The sequence below is a fragment of the Macrotis lagotis genome, chromosome X (assembly GCF_037893015.1).
Source record: "Macrotis lagotis isolate mMagLag1 chromosome X, bilby.v1.9.chrom.fasta, whole genome shotgun sequence".
Classification (NCBI taxonomy): domain Eukaryota; kingdom Metazoa; phylum Chordata; class Mammalia; order Peramelemorphia; family Peramelidae; genus Macrotis; species Macrotis lagotis.
In genome coordinates this window covers 627,696,954-627,716,027 of record NC_133666.1, presented here as the reverse complement: position 1 = coordinate 627,716,027, position 19,074 = coordinate 627,696,954, and the positions used below count along the sequence as shown (strand labels likewise).

The 19,074-nt window shown below is 39.0% G+C and overlaps 1 protein-coding gene across 1 annotated transcript in view; it reads left to right on the top strand.

The window, feature by feature from the left end:
• The window catches only part of CACNA1A (calcium voltage-gated channel subunit alpha1 A), a 366,968-nt gene that overhangs the window by 12,412 nt on the left and 335,482 nt on the right, over positions 1–19,074 (top strand). The window contains exon 2 of the mRNA XM_074203549.1: positions 12,588–12,920. Coding sequence (XP_074059650.1) covers positions 12,646–12,920 — 275 coding nt within the window. The 5' untranslated portion in view covers positions 12,588–12,645. The remainder of the gene's footprint in view (positions 1–12,587; positions 12,921–19,074) is intronic.

Below are 19,074 nucleotides of genomic sequence, written 5' to 3'. Positions count from 1 at the left end.
TTGCTATCTTTAAAGGTACGACCATTCATGACCTTGATTTCCTCCTTCACTCATCCCTTTCACCTGCCATATCCAATCAGTTGCCAGATCCTATCATTTTTTTTCTCTATGACCTCCGGGGTCTGTCCCCTCCTCTCTATTCATAGATCTATCACCACAGGCCTTCATCACCTCTCACCTGAATGATTGCAATAGTTTTCTAACTGACCTTCCAGCTTCATCTCTCCCCTTTCACATCTATGCTCCACACACTTGCTAAAGTGATTTTCCCAAAGAGTGCCTCTCTAGTACTAGAAACTCCATTGACTCCCTGTTGATTCTAGAATATTTAATATATATTTCATTTTTGTTTCATCATTTTCTAATTTCTATTTTTGTATAATTTTTATAATACAAATACTGATGTAGAGAATATATTGGGACTGTGTGCTCAAGAAATTTTTTCTTGATAGGTGTGTATAATCCCCAAAGTTTGGAGACCATTATTATAAGGAGTGGAGTCCTGCCCTGTGGATTCTTCTCCACGAGGATATTCTAATCTATGCAGATTGCTTCTAATGTGTTCTATAGCTTGGAATCTAAGGGCACTGAGAAGTCCAAGGATTTGTCTAGGTCTTCTAACTTCAAGGTGAAAAATTGTTCATTATGCCATGCTGCTTCTCATGCTACAGAAATACGTATGAAGCATACAAGGAAATCTGGAGAGGCCTAAGCAAAGTGATAGAATTCAGAAAGAATTCTATGATTTAACTATATATATATATATATATATATAGCCTGTCTAAAAGATAGAAAACAATAACGAAGTTGTGAAACTTTAGGGACTCCTGCCAAGGAACATAAAACACTTGTTCTATTTGATATCATATTTGACTCTATTTTATTAGAAACTAAAGGAAGCTTTTATCACTTATCTTTGTTTTTTGTTAATGTTTCCATTATAGTTATTTATGTTTTGTTTATTTTTCTAATTACGTGCAAAGATAGTTTTCAGCAATCATATATTTTTAAAGAAATGTTTTCATTTTATTAAAATTCTATTTATTAACATTTTTAATTTTTAAAGATAGCTAGGTTGGAGAGAAGGAGCAGGATGATCTTGAAAGGAGAGAATCTGTTCAGGACAGGGAGGAACAAGACTAGAGAAAGGAGGAGAGGACCCTAAAAAAGGGAGAGCTGGGAGAGAGCAGAGCTGAGAGGAGAGCTTGCTTCAGGGCCGTGTGCAGGGTTTTTATTTTTAGTTTCTTTGTAATTAACACTTTAGTGTCCCTGTCATTTTGGCTACTGGAGCACTAATACCAAGTAAATGAAAATATTATAAAATGCCATAAATGGAATTCACGTTGCTCCTGTAAGTGGACATCCTTTGCTCATAGTGCACCTGTCTGTGAGCAGCAGGTGTTGAGAGAGAGAGAGAGAGAGAGAGAGAGAGAGAGAGAGAGAGAGAGAGATTGTAAGGCTGTTGTGAGAAGTCTAACCATGAGACATTTGAACACCACAAGGTGGCACTGTGTGCCTTTACTGGGGATCCTTGGGCTTATGCACCAAGGCCACTAAATAGAACAATATATCCCCAACCTGAGCCCATTGTTCACTACTGGCCTGCCTTTCAGATTGCTTTGGCCAACTGTTGATCTGGTTGGTGCTTAGGGGATGCAAATTAATTTTTATATTGGCCTAAGTGAAATATAATCAGGAAAAGAAACTGCTGCTATTTCTCCTTACCTATACTTCCTAGTACTTAGGTGATATTCAGGATATATTTGTTGAATGAATGGATGCTACAAAGTCATATAATGTATTACTAGAAAAATGTAGGAGTGATTTTTTTGTTATTTTTTTTCCCCACTTATTGGTGCTTTTGGGATCCTTTCTGTTCACTGGACTTGCTTTACTTTATTTGCAAAGTGAGGGGACTGGGTTATTTGATCTCTTAAGGGTCCTTTGCAGCTTCTAAATCTTATGAAACCTTACCAAGAACTAACTTCCTTAATTGCAATGCTTAATATGCTATCTTGGCCATATTTACTTTAAAAATCTGTAATTTCATTGGTATGAATGTTTCTTCTAATGACACATTATACTTTCTCTATGGTTTGATAGACTATCTTTATGAATTGCTGTGGCCAAATCCATCCTCACTTTATGGTGCTGAGCTTTGTCACACTTCATGTCAGGGGCTTCCTCCTGGTGTGAAATATCTGGGGGTTAGGATTCTTTCATTCTTTCATTTCATCCTCATAAGGCCTTAGACCCACAAAACTTGAAATAGAAAAGTTTAATTTTTCAAGTTAATGGATATTGAAGAGAATTATGTATCATCCCCCTCTTGGCTACCTTCCAAACTCATACATATCTATAAAACATTCTTCCCCCAACCTGAGGCTTACTTTCTTACATAATACATCCATCATCCATGGGAAGAGAGGACATAGACAAAGTACAGTGCCAACAAGGTAGACATGTGACCATGGCAATGCATGCCAAAGGTATGGTGGGCCTACAAAATCTTTTCTTCCCTCATTGACTCCTTATACTGCTTCCTGCAGGTGCATCATCTCAGCTGGGTGAATTTACTCAATTGGATTCCAAATGTCTGCATGCAGTTCAACTCTTAATTGCCAGGGCTGGTTCTTCAAATTATGTTTGGCTTCCTTCTTTGCTGCCAGAGATAATGCTTCTTGAAGCTTATTTCTTGATTCCCACTCTATCTGTGTCTCGCTAGAAAAATGTGTCTTGATGTCTTTAACTTTGCCTCAAATTCTCTTAAACTGAACTAATGAATTGATGGATAGAGGGAAGGATGTTGTCTCCTAATGTTGGAGTACCACTGCTACAAGATGCCCTTGTTGGTAGTGGGGAAAGAGATAAAATTTCCTCTTTGTTTTTGCTAGTCAGTGGTATAGGCTGAAAAAGTAGCTCTTGGTCTAAACTCATTGAACTCCAGGATTAGGTGACTAAGTTATTTAGAAGCTAACCAAGGTATGAACAATTTTCCCCCAGCTGATGGTGAGCAAATCAGAGAAAGACATGCATAAAGGGACAAGAAGATGTTAAGTCCTTGTTATCTAGGATTATTCTTTGGTGTGGAAAATCATTTGGTTAGTGAAAAATTCCCCCTCTTCATTTGCTCCTCAGCCTACAGAGAGTCAAGAGACTCCCTTATCAGGCAATCCTTCCCCCATTTCCACTTATAATCAGGCTGTTTGGCATGATGATGATATTCATCTTTCATTCTAAAAGAAGTCCTTGACATTAGGGAGATGATGCCATGACAGGCACCTGAATTGGCACTGAGTGTGTGTGTGTGGGGGGGGTTGTGTTATATCAATAACTTTACTTTCTTTTCTGGTGCTGTTTGGGTCCAGTAGCCAGATATGGAGAGGGCCCTGGATGAGAGGCAATCAGGATTAAGTGACTTGGCCAAGGTCACACAACTAGTAAGTATCTCACCCTGGATTTGAACTCAGATCTTTCTGAATTCAGGGCCCATGCTCTACCCACTGCACCATCTAGCCCCTGGGGTTCCAGGAAAGGGGAAGCCAGGGTTTTATCCTGTGTGTCACTGTTCCCTTCCAGGACCTCTTCATCAGCTCTATTGCATTCTCCCTGCCTGTTCACTGGTTATTACACTCTCCACATACCTTTTCTTTTCCTATAGCTTAGCTCCCAGTACTATTGTGGCTTTGCCTTCAGTGCCACCGTGCTGTTTTGTTGACTTGCCATTCTCAATATATTGTTTTTCTGTTCCCAGGGGACTAACTTATTAGCAGTCAAACTGTATACAGTGATTCCTCCAGATCCTCTTCCTCAGCTTGGTAGGACTTGCTAGAACTTGAACTTCACTGGGATAGTATTTAAGAACCCCAGGGTTGTTCATCTGCCATGATGTGTCTATCTCTCAAAAATACAATTAGGACAACTTTCGGGTCTGAGTGGCGCCCTTCTTTTGAAAATCATTTTGTGCACCTGGTTCCCATAACCTCTCCCTTTTCATGCAGAAGTTCTCTTGGGCTGCTATGAGATCACTGTCTCTTCCACTGTTCAAACGAACCTTTATCTTCAGTCCTGTACAGGGTTATAATAAGCTCCTAGACTTTTATACTTCTAGTACTTTGGTTCTGTTTCTTAATTCCCACTGAATCTTGAGATTTGAAGGTGCATCCTTACAACTCTCCCTACCCATGTTTTCCTCTGGGGTCTGTGGACTTGGTTATTCATGGTCCTCTGCAAATATAGATTGAATATGCAGTTTATCTCCTTTATTACATACAGGGGTACACTGGTAAATTTTTTAACAAATAAAAATGTAGCTTTGGCACACTTTTAAATTCAATTTGATTTACTAACCTTTTCTCCATTACTTTCCTTAGTCTAGTTAATCAACAAAATAATAAATCAAGATTAGCATTTGCCAGTTTTCAAGATATAAATGCTCCCACTGAGAATTTAACATTTGGATCTTGTGATTCTCTTCAAGCTGACTCCAGCACAGGCCTATATTTCTATTTCTGCCACTTAATTATGTTTTGACTTACTTTCAAAGTCTTGGGATTTTATCAGTATGGACACTCCTTTCTATCAGTCCAGACTGTACCTTGGTCGTATCTTAGTACATAAATTACTATGACTGAAATCCTTGCCAATCTGATGACCAAACTTGGGATATTCAACCTTTCCTTACTCCTGACTAATCTCAAGGTGGTAGACCTGTCCAGCTTGGTAAGACCTGCTAGAACTTGAATTGCATGGAATAGTCTTTAAGAACTTATGATGGGGGTGGCTAGGTGGTGCAGTGGATAGAGCACTGGCCCTGGAGTCAGGAGTACATGAGTTCAAATCCAGCCTCAGACAATTAATTACCTAGCCGTGTGGCCTTGGGCAAGCCACTTAACCCCATTGCCTTGCAAAAACTAAAACAAAACAAAACCAAAAAACCCCCCAAACCCCCAAACTTATGATGTATGACCAGATTCAGTCCTGAGTGGTGATTATATCATACCACAGATTTTGTGTTAATCTAATATCACAACACACCCTCTTTCCCCCTTTCCAACTCTTTGTTTTACCAGTTAGATGGTCCAGGGGATACAGTCATCAAAGATTTCAGTTCAAACCCAGTCTTAGATATTTACTAATTGGGTAACTCTGGTCCAGTCACTTAAACTGTTTGCTTATCTGTAAAATGGAGCTAACAATAGCACCGACATGTTGTTGTTATTGTTGTTGTTTGTCCTTTGTTCTCAAAAAAAGATCATGCTATGACTTGCATTGACCTGCATGTGAATTAGATTGGAGCGAGGGTGGGGTATGCTAAGTCACAGGTCTCACTTGTGTGAGTGTGTGAGTGTGTGTGTGTGTGTGTGTGTGTGTACACTGAAAGACTCAAAGAGAAAAAGGAACCCTTGAAGAGATAAAGGTAATTAACAAACAAATAATAATAATGTTTGTTCTTCGTTTTTGAAGACCACAACATCAGGGAGGAGATGCTAAGACAAGCACATGGATTAGATTTGAGTGAGGGGGTGCTGTGCTAAGTTACCTTCTTTTCTTCTCCAGGGCCATCTGGGTCTAATGGCCATATATGAATCAGGACAACTGGAGATGGCCCTGGATGGGTTTTTTTGATCTCCTGTGTTTAACACTGGGGAGTCAAGTCACTGAGCATGTCCTTTGAGAAGGAATGCTTTAACTGACCCTTCTTGGCCCTAACTGAAACTGCTAAGAAGTCAAACATTCTAGTTAAGAGCAAGTCATGGGTCCCAGGCCTCTAGCCTCTGCCATGGGTCAGCATTGGTTATCTGTCTGACTGTCTGTCTGTCTGTCTATCTGTCTATCTGTCTATCTATCTATCTATCTATCTATCTATTGATCTACCTATTGATCTACCTATCTAATCTATCTAACTAATTTGATATATACACATACCCCATATATATTCCACATCTGCATAGAAATACACATTCATGTGTACATGTATGCACACTGAATATGCATGTATATACATGTAAACATACACGTGGATATCTATATATATATCTATATATCTCACATCGAGTCTTTTTGTTTTCTCACTGCTTAATGAATTTTCTCCTTTCAGTTACTCCAAATTTCTTCCTTCTAGCCCAATAAATGATTTCTTCCTTTTTTCTACCCTTGCATTTAGTTGTTCTTAATGAATGTTCATTTGCATGGACTCTGGTCACTCCCTCATTAATGTGTTCTTTTAAACACAGGTACTTTTTAATGACATTTATTGATGATATAGGTATATACCTCTGTATATCTGTATGTATGTACATTATATATACATTTTATGTCCATACACACATGTGTTGTAGCCACCTGTTTGGGGGACAGCTACCTTGCCAGGGCAATTTAGTGATCTGTTGACATGTTTGCTTTTCAGGTGCACACATATGACTCCTATCTGGCAGCTGTGTTTCTGTAAAAACTGTTTGTTAATGTCTCATCCCAGCGCCCTTTGTTTTGTTTCCTTCTGATCACCTAGCCAGGCAGGAGCAGCTGTTCTATTTCCCCTACTCTATGGTTGCTATCCCTCCCTGGGCTTTCCCCTCCCTTCCTGGATCACCCACTTAGGAAAATATCTGGGGAAACAGAATCTAGTCTGAAGTTACGCTGTTCAAGAGATTTAAAAATGACCTAGGAAAGCTTATTCCTAGGAATAACCCTTCTGATCTGCCTTCTAAGATTTTGTCTACCAGTGTGAAGAGCATATTGGGTTACTTTTCAGACTTGTGGAATTGTTCAGAGGAACTTCCCTCAGTTTTCCTTGGAGATCTGGTATGTAGCACTTATTCTGGGGAGATTTACTCTGGCTTGCTTTCGTCCTGGAAAAGAGGCTATCCTAGTCAGTCATTCAATAAATATTTATTAAATGCCTACTATATAGTAGTAATACTAAGTACCAGGGACCATAATAAGCAAAAGACAGCCTCTTATCCTCAAAGAGCTCACAATCTTATTGTGGGGGGAGACATCATGTGCAAGTAAGTAATATAGGGTAGATTGGGACAAAAAGGATAAATAAAAATGATTAAATGGGGAGAAATTAGAGAAGATATTAGGATTAAGAGGGAAAGTCTTCCTATAGAAGGTGGAATTTTAGCTGGAACTTGAAGGAAGTCAGGAAAGAAATGAGGTGGAGATGAGGAGATGGAATTTTCCAGGGATGGGGGACAGCCAATGAAAGTTTCCAGAGCTGAAAGGTGAAGTGACTTGTTCATGGAACAGCAAAGATGTCAACGTTGCTGGAAGGAGGGGTACAAGGGGATGGTGGTAGTGTAAGAAGTTAGGTGGTGCAGTGGATAAAGCACTGGCCCTGGAGTCAGGAGTACCTGGGTTCAAATCCAGTAATTACCTAGCTGTGTGGCCTTGGGCAAGCCACTTAACCCCATTTGCCTTGCAAAAAACTTAAAAAAAAAAAGTAAGAAGATTTGGAAGGGTGGGGAGGGAAAAAGCTGCTAGGTGAGGGAGGCCTTTGAAAGCCAAACAGGATTTTATATTTGATCCTGGAGCTGAAAAGAAAACTCTGTAGTTAGTTGAGTAGAGGAGTGACATGGTCAGACTTGTGGTTGATTTTGATAACTAATTCAAGGATGGGTTAGAGTTAGAGATACTTGTGGCAGGCACATCTCCCAGTAGGTTATTTCAAGAGACCAGATGTGGTGATGTCAGGGTGGTGGCAATACAAGAGGAGAGAAGGGGAGTATTTAAGATAAGTACAAAGATGAAATAGATAAGTCTTGGAAAAAATTGCATATGGCGGGATGAGGTGAGGGTTGGGGAATGAAGAGCTCAGCATGATCTTTAGGTGGCAAGGTTGGGGGACTAAGTGGATGGTGGTACCCTCAGCATCATAGAAAAGTTTGGATGGGTTTTTTGGGGGGAAGATAATGAATTCTGTTTGGGATGTGTTGAGTTTAAGATGTCTACTGAACATGCAAGTAGTATTCTTTTTTGATATGTAAACTGTGGGGCTTCAAGAATTGGTGTGGGAAGTATTTAGAATTGGAATTGCATCCCCTGTGGCCCAGTGGGATTTAGGGTCACTTCCATAGATTGTGGTAGGATATTTAAACATGATTTTTGGATTTCACTTTTCTCATCTGTAAAAGAGGAGAGGGAAGGTAGCACTTTCCTTTTAGGGATGGTTGTAAGGAATAATAGATTAAAATAAAAAGACAGCAAAGCAATTTACCAAACATAAAGGACTCCAAATATAAATGTGTAATTGTAGGAGTTAGAGAGAATGAAATTTGGCAGTAGAAAATTGAAGCTGAATGTCTAATAGACCTGTTAAACCCCATTAGTTACACTGAATATTAAATCGATCCCATCAGGGAATTAGGGAAAGTCTCTTTAGTTTGGGCTCTCAAAATAATTTTAGAGAAAATTAAGAGTAAAATCCTGCCTCCCCACATTCTCAACTGGTTTATATTCCCAAGCAGCTGCACTGGCAGAAACCATTTAGTTATATCATTGAGTTTTTAATATGCATTATACATTTTTTGCATTCCCTTTATCTAATTATCATTGGCTCAGGCTAATATCTAAAAAGACGCATCTTCCTTGAATGTAAGAGACAGTGTTGTATCATAGTTGGAAGGGCCAATATTGAAGTCAGGAAGATCTGGGTTCAGTTTCTGTCTATGATAATATACAAATTGTGTGTTACCATGGGCAAGTCGCAACTTCTCAGTGACCCAAGGGCATTGTTTTAAGTTTTAAGTTGTAGATGATTTGCTTAATATGTATTAGTAAAAGGAATTTCCACATCAGAAGTCCTCTCTACTGATAACATCACAAATCTGAACCTTCAATTTCCACCTCCACATTTGACTTCAAAGGGTATAAATTGGTGTGTGACTTAAAGTTCTTCAATGAATAATTTAATGATATTTTGGGGATCAGGGAACTGTACTGACTTGGGACACTGGGAGTTCACCCTTCGATGTAGTAGATAAAAGAGAAATCTGAGAAATTCAGGTTTGAGTTCTACTTCAGAAACTTACTGCCTGAGTGACTCTGGGAAAGTCTCTTGATCTACTTTTGCCTCAGTTTCTTCACATGTAAAATGAGGATAATAATAGCACTTCCTTCACAGGGTTATTTAAGGATTAAATTAGATAATGTATGTAAAAATCCTTTGCAAACCTTAAGTGTCTTTCAGACACCTCCAACTGGATGTCCTTCAGACATCTGAAATTCAACACATCTAAAACTGAACTCATTATCTTCCTCATCAAGACTCCCCACCCCCACCCCTGGAAGCTAAGGCCAACATCATCTTCCCAGTCCTTCAGTCTCATCTCATCATTATCTCTCACTCACTCTTTGTAATGTCTTGCCAATACCTGCAAATTTTATCTTTTCCACACTTCTGAAATAAGCCCCTTTCTCTCCTTTGAGATTTTTACCATCCTGGGACAGGTTAAGCTATCAAAGTGAGCTTCCCAAAGTGAAAGTCTGACTGTACATGGTCCTATTCAATAAACTCCAGTGTCTCCTTAACCTTTACAGCATCAAATATAAGATCCTCATACTCTGACATTCCCCCCACCCCAAACACCTTTCCAGTCATTTTACACCCCACACCTCCTGCAGGTCCTCTTTGAGCCAATATCACTTTGAACCAGTCATCTCTTGATTCTAGGTATTTTCTCTGACTGTCTCCCATGCCTGGAATTCTCTCCATTCACATTCCCTGCCTCCTAGTTTTTCTGGCTTCGTTCAAGTACACCTTCAGGAGTCTTTTTGTGATCCCCTTAATTCTAGTGCCCTCTCTGTTGAAAAGCTTCAATTTATCCTGTACATAGTTGCTTTCATGCCATCTCCTCTATTAGATAGCAAACTCCTTGAGAAGAACTATCTTTTGCCTTTGTTCCTCCAGCACTTATTAATAACAGCTTATTAACTGATTTATATATATAAGTGTGAACTATTAGAGGGAATTTTTGTTCAAACATAGGTTGGACAAGATGACTCCATGATCTCTCCCAACTCTGAACTTCTGTAAGTTTGGAAACTAAATTTAGAAAAAAATGGCACCTTAAATTTTCACCTAGTCATAATCTATCTCCAGTGGCACAAAGTAAACTATCTCAAAACATTTAAAAAAATGCATTGGTTTAACAAGGAGAGAAGCCGAGTCCCAGAGAGGTTCCCAAACCATTTCCAGCTATCCCCAGACCTCCCATGGCTCAAACTTTTATTGTTGTTGTTTTGAATCAGGAGCTCAGCTATCATAATATGGAAAAAGTTTAGTGTAGAAATTCCCTCTTCCATTGCTGTTTGGTAATTTTTCTTCAACTTATAATCTTAATGAATTGCTAGGATACCAAGAGGGATATTAATGTAGTTATGGTTCTGTAGGTAGTATGTGTTGGATGCAACTGGAAACTCAAGGCTTCAAAACCAGTTCTCTATCTACTATCTACACTGCCTCTCAATTTTTTTTGGCAAGGCAGTAGGGTTAAATGACTTGCCCAAGGTCACACAGCTAAGTGTGTCTGAGGGGAGATTTGAACTCAGGTCCTCCTGACTCCAGGGCTGGTGCTCTATCCACTATGCCACCTAGCTGCCCTGCCTCTCTCAATTTTAACATAGTTTCCAAACTATTCCATTTTTCATAGAAATTTGGATAATTTGGCTTTTAGGAAGAGCAGTCTTAAATTCAGGATTGGATGCAGTAATAAGTAAATAGTATGACCAATCCTTCAGTCTCATTGTGGACAAAATATCCCATACTGAACAGTGGTGCTTAATAAAATTTTCTCTGATGAAGATGTTTTCACCATCCCTTTTTCTATCTGCCTTCTCTCCCACTCTTCCAAGAAAGAAAAAAAAAAAACCAAAACAAAAAATTCTGTTACAAATGAATATTGTCAAAGAAACAAATAAATCCCCTATGGCTTCTATTTCTTAATCTGTATTCTGAGTCTTTCACCTCTCTATTGGGACATGGAGAGCATGTTTCAACTTAAGTCCTTTGGAATGTAGTTGATTATTGTGTTGGCCGGAGTTCTTTCAAAGTTGTTTACGTTTACAATATTGTTGTTATGATATAAATTGTTCTCCTGGTTCTGCTTCTTTACTTGGCAACAATTCATAATAGTTCTTCCCAAGTTTTTCTGAAAGTGTTCCCTTTCTCCTTTCCTGTAGCACAATAGTATTGCATCACATATATACAACAAAACTTGCCCAATCATTACCTAGTCAGTAGCACGTGCACCCTCTTCCCCTCCCCCCAGGCCATGTGCAGTGCTTTGCTCCCACAAAAAGAACTGTCCAAGATTTTTGTACATATGAATCTCTTTCCTTCTTTGAACTCTTTGGGATATTAACCTAGTAGTGATATCTCTGGGTGAGAGGGTTTGTAGAGTCTTGTAGCTTTGGGGGCATAGTTCAAATTGCTTTCTAGAATGACTGGATCAGAAGGACTTTAATTTTATGTAATAAACATTTATTAAGTATTTTTTATTGAGTGGAAGGTACTAAATATGAGACTTTATAGATTCCAAGACAAAAGCAAAACAGTTCTTGCCCTCAAGTAACTTAAAAGCATCCTTAAGGAAATTATGCCTTTAGAAGTTCATTTCTTCTAAAAAGAATGTAGGAATTTGTCTACATTTTCCCACTTATCCTCATGTCCTCTGCAAAGTTTTTGCCAAAAAGGAAGACGAGGCATTAGAATACCTATTTTACATTTGGAAAAATTGATATTCAGGGAAGCTCAGTGCTTCATCCTAGCTTGCCCAATGACATGGAGATGGTTTTCAAGTCTAAGTCTCTTGATTTGCCCCTTGGTCTTGGGCAAATTAGCTTACAATACTTCTTTTGATGAGCAGCCCTTGGGCAGTAGATTTCAGTGGTATGTCAGCAAGCTGTCCCTGAGTTATGAATGGTTCATGATTCCATATTCCATGAAGCAAGGAGAAATGGATTATGGGATCACAAGGAAGACCAAAGGATTTTTTTTTTTTTTGCAAGGCAATGGGGTTAAGTGGCTTGCCCAAGGCTACACAGCTAGGTCATTATTAAGTGTCTGAGGCTGGATTTGAACCCAGATACTCCTGACTCCAGGGCCAGTGCTCTATCCACTGTGCCACCTAGCCGCCCCAAGACCAAAGGATTTTAGAGTTGGAAGGGACCTTGAAGACCATCTGGGCCAAAGGTGTCAGACACATAGTCTGCAGGCTCCATGTGGCCCACAACAAAAATACATAAAAATATGACAAAACACAGATAACATACATATGTGACTTTCTGAGACCACATACAGCCTACAGATCCTAATGTACAATTCAATGGCTCCTCATTTCTCTTTTAGTTTGACACCACTGTTCTAGTTCAACCTTCTGATTTTGGAGGTGGGGAAACTGATCCAAGGGAAGGGGAATGGCATGCTCAAAGCTACTCAAATAATAAGTCTTAGAGTCAGTATTTTTAACTGAGGTTTTCTTACTCCTGTAACTTGCTACTCCACCCTCCACATCATTACTTCTGACATTATAGGGATGTCCCCTAATCTTTGTCTTTTTAAAAAATTTTCCCTCTCTGTGCAGTTTTACCCTCAAAATAGTGAGGGGAGAAGACTTTGGGCTTCCTTCCCAAGGCATATGGATGGCAAAGTCCAACATGGACCAGGCTCCCATGCTGTCTCCACCAAGTTATTATGATATTCTTCAAGAACAAGACTCCGGGCTCTCTGGTTTGGACTGCCCTTTTTTGGGTAGACGCAAAAACCTGCAAGATATGCAATACCATCAGATGAATGAGAGCCAAGAAGTACCCTCTTTCAAGCGTCGGGGTGGCGTGGTAGACCACCGGGATATCATCTTGGCTCACCAAGCCCACAAAATCCACAGCACCCCACAAGCCAAGCGGAAGGAATGGGAGTAAGTATTGAACAGAATTTTTTAAGACCCCATTAAAGAGCATGGGCAAGGGGCTAGTATTTTTGTCAAAATGCAAAGCACTCCACATGCTTGGTATTATTTGTGCCTCATGTATGTGGATATGAAAACTAGGCCAGTCATATTTTTAGCCAAGTATCATTTTTGTTTCCCTTCCTTCCTCCTACTTACAGAGAAAAACATGAGTAGATGAAATAATAATATAATATTGTTGAAATCAAAGCTTAGGGAAAATTGCTTCAGGTCTTTGGAAGGGTTTTGCATTTGTAGAAGGGTGGAGTAAGGGTTAGGTGGTACTATCGCTAGTGTGGGTGAAACTGGATGTTTTTGTGGTACTTCACCAGATTCCTGCTACCCAGTGATAATGACTTCTACCCTTCCCTGTCTACAGTAACCACTGCCTAAGGTGCTCATCATTATTATATTCCTTTTCCAAGTCCTGCCTTCCCCAAACTGATGTGATTGTTCTTGGCTTCGCTGGATGGCCCATATGACCCTACAATACTAATGGTACCATGGCAATTGGGGGCATATGCTGACTTTCCCAATAATGACCTTAGGGTTCCTGTCTTCCCCACTCCTCTCAATTGAACTTGTCCAGGTTCCTAATTTTGACTCTGGGGTTAGGGCAGGGAGAATAGAACCTACTTTTTAATGGGTTTTTAATACAATCTAATAATAATATGTTTATTGAATTGAATTAATAATAACCACTATTCAGTTTCTGTTTCTCCTTCTCTTTACTAGTGATACACCGAAAGAGCATTATAATACCTTTCAGCTAGACAGTTCTGGGCCTGGAGTTAGAAAACCTGAGTTCAAATTTGACCTTAGATACTTACTAGCTGTGTGACCCTGGGTAAATAATTTAACTATTTATTTCAATTCCCTCAACTTTCCTATATCCTATATATGTGGAGATCAAATGAGATAAAATTGTAAAATGCTTATCATCATGCCTGGTACATGTTGGTACTTAATAAATTATTGTTTTCTTCCTTCCTTCCTGAGTTACCATTTTAATCGAAGGCTAGAAGATACAAGTACTTTATCAATTAAAATAACTTCCTTCCTTCCTTCCTTCCTTCCTTCCTTCCTCTCCTCTTTCCTTCCTTCATGGATGGGTAGGGGAGAAGGCATCATGGTATATATATAGAAATAGCATTGACTTTGGAGTCAGTAGAGCTGAGTTCAAATCTTTTCCAATGCTTAGGGGAATTTGGTCAAGTCATTTAAACTTTCTGAACCTCAGTTTCCTTACCTGTAAATGAGGAGATTATATTTGATGAACCCTAAGGTCTCTGACAACTCTAAATCTATAACTTTCTCTTCCTATACTCATGCAGAGTCTCCTTTCCCAAGGAACCTCAGAGCAGGAACACATGAAAGTTCAATGTTTCTGACTACAGCTTATGAACACAAGTTAGACACGAATTACTTCAAGGGACTGACCCAGTTTAGGTGTGAGATATGTGGATCTCCTAAGCCAAGACTATTACTGGAAATTAGACAGTAGAGCAGCCTTTGGTTTACTTTCCTTCTGGAGGAGGAGAGGTAGGTGGAAACCACGGGGTGACACTATGAGTCTTGGGACAAATGTGAAAGACTCTGGTAAGGAGTGACTCACTGAATCTTATTTAATTCACTTCTGAAGGAATCTGATGAACCTGAGTTGATGACTGTCATAAAAATTTTGGGAATCTCTTTATGGGCCCTTGTGAGTCCTTTGAGTCTTTTATATTTTTTGTGAGGTGTAATAAAAACTGTCCTATACTGGAATGTTTGAATAAGAGTTGGGACTCTTACCTAGATTTGGGGAAACTTAGAAATAAGCTATACTTGAATTTTCTTTTGGATATATTCATGGAATAATTCTAGATAGAGACAATGAGTCACAGAAAAATAATGAATTCATTTTGTGAGGTTAAATATCCAATATTGAATGTAGGTTCACTTGAGTCCAGAATCTTGAAGAGACCCTGAGTTACAGAGAGTTAACATTATAATTCCATTCTAGATAGAAGATGAGGTAAAGGATTCATGGGAGATTTGAGCAATGACCATCCTTAAACTACACTGAGAATAAGAAAGATGAGTGTAGCTAGCCTTACCACTAGCCTTGTGGCTCCTTTAGCCACCAAGTTTTATGGGTTTTACCTTCATAACAGCTTTCATATTTATTCCCTTTTCTTCTCTTGAAAAATCATTCTCTTATTTTAGGCCCTCACCATCTGGACCATCTGGACCATTACAATGGCAGGCTCTTACTTCTCTTGCCTTAAGTCTTTCCTCCCTTCTTCCATGTGGTGGCCAAAGTGATAGTCCTGAAGAACAACTCAGGTGATGTTATTCCCCAGTTCATCAAAGGACTCTGACTCCCTTTTATCTCTGGGATCAAAAGCAACTTCCTCTGTTTTATATTTAAAGTTTTTTAAACTCTGACTTCAACTTTTTTCCAGCCTTAATAACAATAATAATTACAGTTGTAGGACAGGTTAAATAACTTGCTCAGGGTCACACAGCCAGTATGTGTCAGAGGAAGAAGGAGAAAAAATCAAATGAGAGAATAGGACAGGGTCCATGTCATGGGGAAGCAGGTGGTACAATATGGGAAGCCCTGGCTATGGAGTCAAAGGACTTGTTTTATTCACACCTTGCTTCTGAAGCTTCCTACCTATGTCATTGGGCAAATTGCTAAGCCTCCTGGGGTGTCAATTTTCTCATGTGCAAAATGAATAGGTTAGACTAGATGAACTTCGGGTTCTCTTCCAGGCCTAGATGTATGGTTCTATGATCCTGGGCAGCTAGGTGGAACAGCCCTGAAATCAGAAGGACCTGAGTTCAAATCTGGTCTCAGACATTTGCTAGCTGTATGACACTGGGAAAATCACTTAACCCTATTTGTCTCAGTTTCTTCATCTGTAAAATGAGCTGGAGAAGGAAATACCAAAGGACTCTAGTATCTTGGCAAGAAAATCCCATCTGGGGCTATGAAGAGTCAGACATGACTAAATTGACTAATTAACAATAACACTCCCCTTCTTTTAGAAAGGCAGCATACCATGTAGGGAGGGCAGTCCATAGAATCGAGAAGACCCAGGTTGGGCTCCCATCTCTTAACAAGTGCCAGCTTTGTGACCCTGGGCAAGTCATTGAAACTTGCAGTGCTTTAGACAACTCTCTAAAACTATTAATTGAAGTGATGGTGCTGATCTGTATTGGTAGAAGGCATTCCCTAGTCCATGGAACACCCAAGTCTAGTCTAACCTATTTTCAGGGACTTGGTGGGCCCAAATCACCCTTTTTGGTACTCCTCATACACAGAAGCATGCCAGTAAATATTTAACAACTGACTCTCATAAAAAGGTATGTAATAGATGGATTTAAAGTAGACTATGCATTATTGCTATAATGAACACATTATATATTATATATGACATATAGACATAATATATTTTTATAACATAATGCACTAATTCATTATATCTCCATCACTTTTTTAAAGTCTGGAAATTAACAAAGCAATAAATCAAGCCCTGATTTTGTGGCTTATTTATGAAGGGATGAAAACTAACACTGAAAACTTTTATATTATTTCCAGCACAACCCTTTGTGTGGTTTTCCTTTCGATTGTGGGAAATTCCCTCTTGAAATAGCCACCTAATAGCATTTGCACAGGAATTTTTTTATCTTTTCTTTTTTTTCCCTTGTCTGACATGTAAAGTAAAATTAATAAGGTAAAGGGAACTCTAGATCAGGCAGATTCTTTGGATCTCAGTCCATGGAGGCAGAGTTATAGGGGGTTCAGATGACTATAGCTCACTTCCCATCTATCAAGGGAAAAAAATCCAACAAAAGGGTATAGCTCTCCTTTCAGTGAGGTTGATACTGACTAAGTAGGACCTCAGAGGTCATCTCATCTGCCCTCTGAATTTCTTCTACAGTCTCAAAAAAGTGTAATCCTTCTTTTGTTTCAAAACCCCTAGGTCATTCTCTCTCACAGACTTCAGTTCCACTTTGTAAGTCTTAAATTATTAGGGAATATCTCCTTATATTTATTTGAAGTAAGCTTTAGGGTGATTTCTCCACATTAATGCTCTCTCTCTCTCTCTCTCTCTCTCTCTCTCTCTCTCTCTCTCTCTCTCTTCTTCCTTCCTCCTTGGTGGGTAACACAATAGACAGATTACTGAGTCTGGAATCAAGAAGACGGTGTTCAAATTCAGCCTTAGACATATATTAGTGGTGTCAACTCGGACAAGTCACTTTATTTCTTGCTGCCTCAGTTTCCTAATCCATAAAATAGAGATAATAATAATAACAACAACAATAATAGAATCTATCTCACAGGGTGTTTTCAGCATAGCAAATGAGCTATTATTTGGAATTTAGCACAATGGCACATTTTATATATTGCTGTTGCTATGTTATTCATTTCATATGACAATATTTCAAATATTTGAAGACAGAGGTCATGCCCTACTGTGTCTTCTCTTTCCAAGCTACAATAAATATCTCCAAGTTGATGGTTTCATGTGCTTTTTACCTTCCTGGTTGGCCTCCACCAAATACCTGGCTAAGGCTATTAATTTTCTCATTCTGCCCACAATATTTCTATTAATGCTTTCTAGGACTGGATTTGGGTTTTTTCAGCTGTTATTCTGTTGATTGATCTTGAGCCCCCATAGGTGGTAAGTGGTAAATTTGATCCAGATTTCCATGAAATTCATAGATTAGTCTTACCTGTGCTACTTAAACCTGTTGGTCATAAAGGCCCATTTTCCCTGAGTCTTTCTTCTTCTTTCCCTGTCAAGATGATGTGTTTCTAGGTGTTCCTCAACAACACATTGATCTTTTTGTCCAGACAAATCCCTCAAAATCACCTCATGAAGCTCAGAGGCAGCTAGGGTATCTGTTCTTGAATTTCTTGAGCCAGTGCTGACCTCTGGTGGCAATTTCCGTCTCCACTTAGGAAAGTAAAATTACTTTGTGGCCTAACACAATTCTCACTCCAACTCTCTTTTTCAAGTTAGTGAAATATAATCTTCCCAACTCAAGTTTTTCAAGTTAGTGAACTATATCTTCCTAATCCCCCCCGCCCAAGAAATGATATTATGATATTTTCTTTACTAACCTTAACTCCTACTTTTTTCTTCCCAGCACTATATGCTGGGGCTAAAATGGATGAGTATTTTCTCCTTGAACATATGCTGTGCTCTGTCTCTGGGCTTTTGCTCACATTGTGCCCTGGCTTGAAGGTTGTGTGCTGGAACTGGCTCGATTGTCAGATTTTTGGTGTGAGCCTTACACCTCTGAAATCAGCAAATGCTACAAGTCAGGGCTTGATATATTGTTTATTGTTGATAACAGTAATTGTGGATCGATTGTGAATGATTTAGCTATTCTCAACGATGCAATGATCCAAGAAAATTCCAAAGGATTCATGATATAAAATGCTATCCACCTTTAGAGAAAGTACTGAATCTCAATGCAGATCAAAGGATATATTTTTCACTTGGATTTTTTTGTGGGTTTTTTCCTCTTTGGGTCTATGATCCAACATCCACAGCATGACTAATATGATAACATATTTTGTATACATGTATACCTCTCTCAAATTGCCTACCATCCCAGGGAGGGAAAGGAGAAAATTTGGAATTCAAAAATTTTTTAAATGAATGTCAGAAACTGTCTTTACATAGCTGGGGGAAAAATTAAATTTTCTTTTTAGTTTTTTTTTTTGCAAGGCATTGGGGTTAAGTGGCTTGCCCAAGGCCACACAGCTAGGTAATTATTAAGTGTTTTAGGTCGGATTTGAACTCAAGTCCTCCTAACTCCAGGGCTGGTGCTCTATCCACTGCGCCACCCAGCTGCCCCCAAAAATTAAATTTTCAAAAAATATTTGGAGTCCAAATTCTCTTCCTCCCTCCTTATTGAGAAAACAAGCAATTTGACATAGGTTGTACATGTGTAGTCATGCAAAACAGATTTCCATATTAGTCAGGTTGTGAAAGAAAACACAAGACCAAACCCCCCCCCCAAGAAAAATAAAGCAAAAACTATATTTTAAACTGTATTTGGGCTCCATCAATTCTTTTTCTAGAGGTGGATATCATTTTTCATCCTAAGTCACATGACT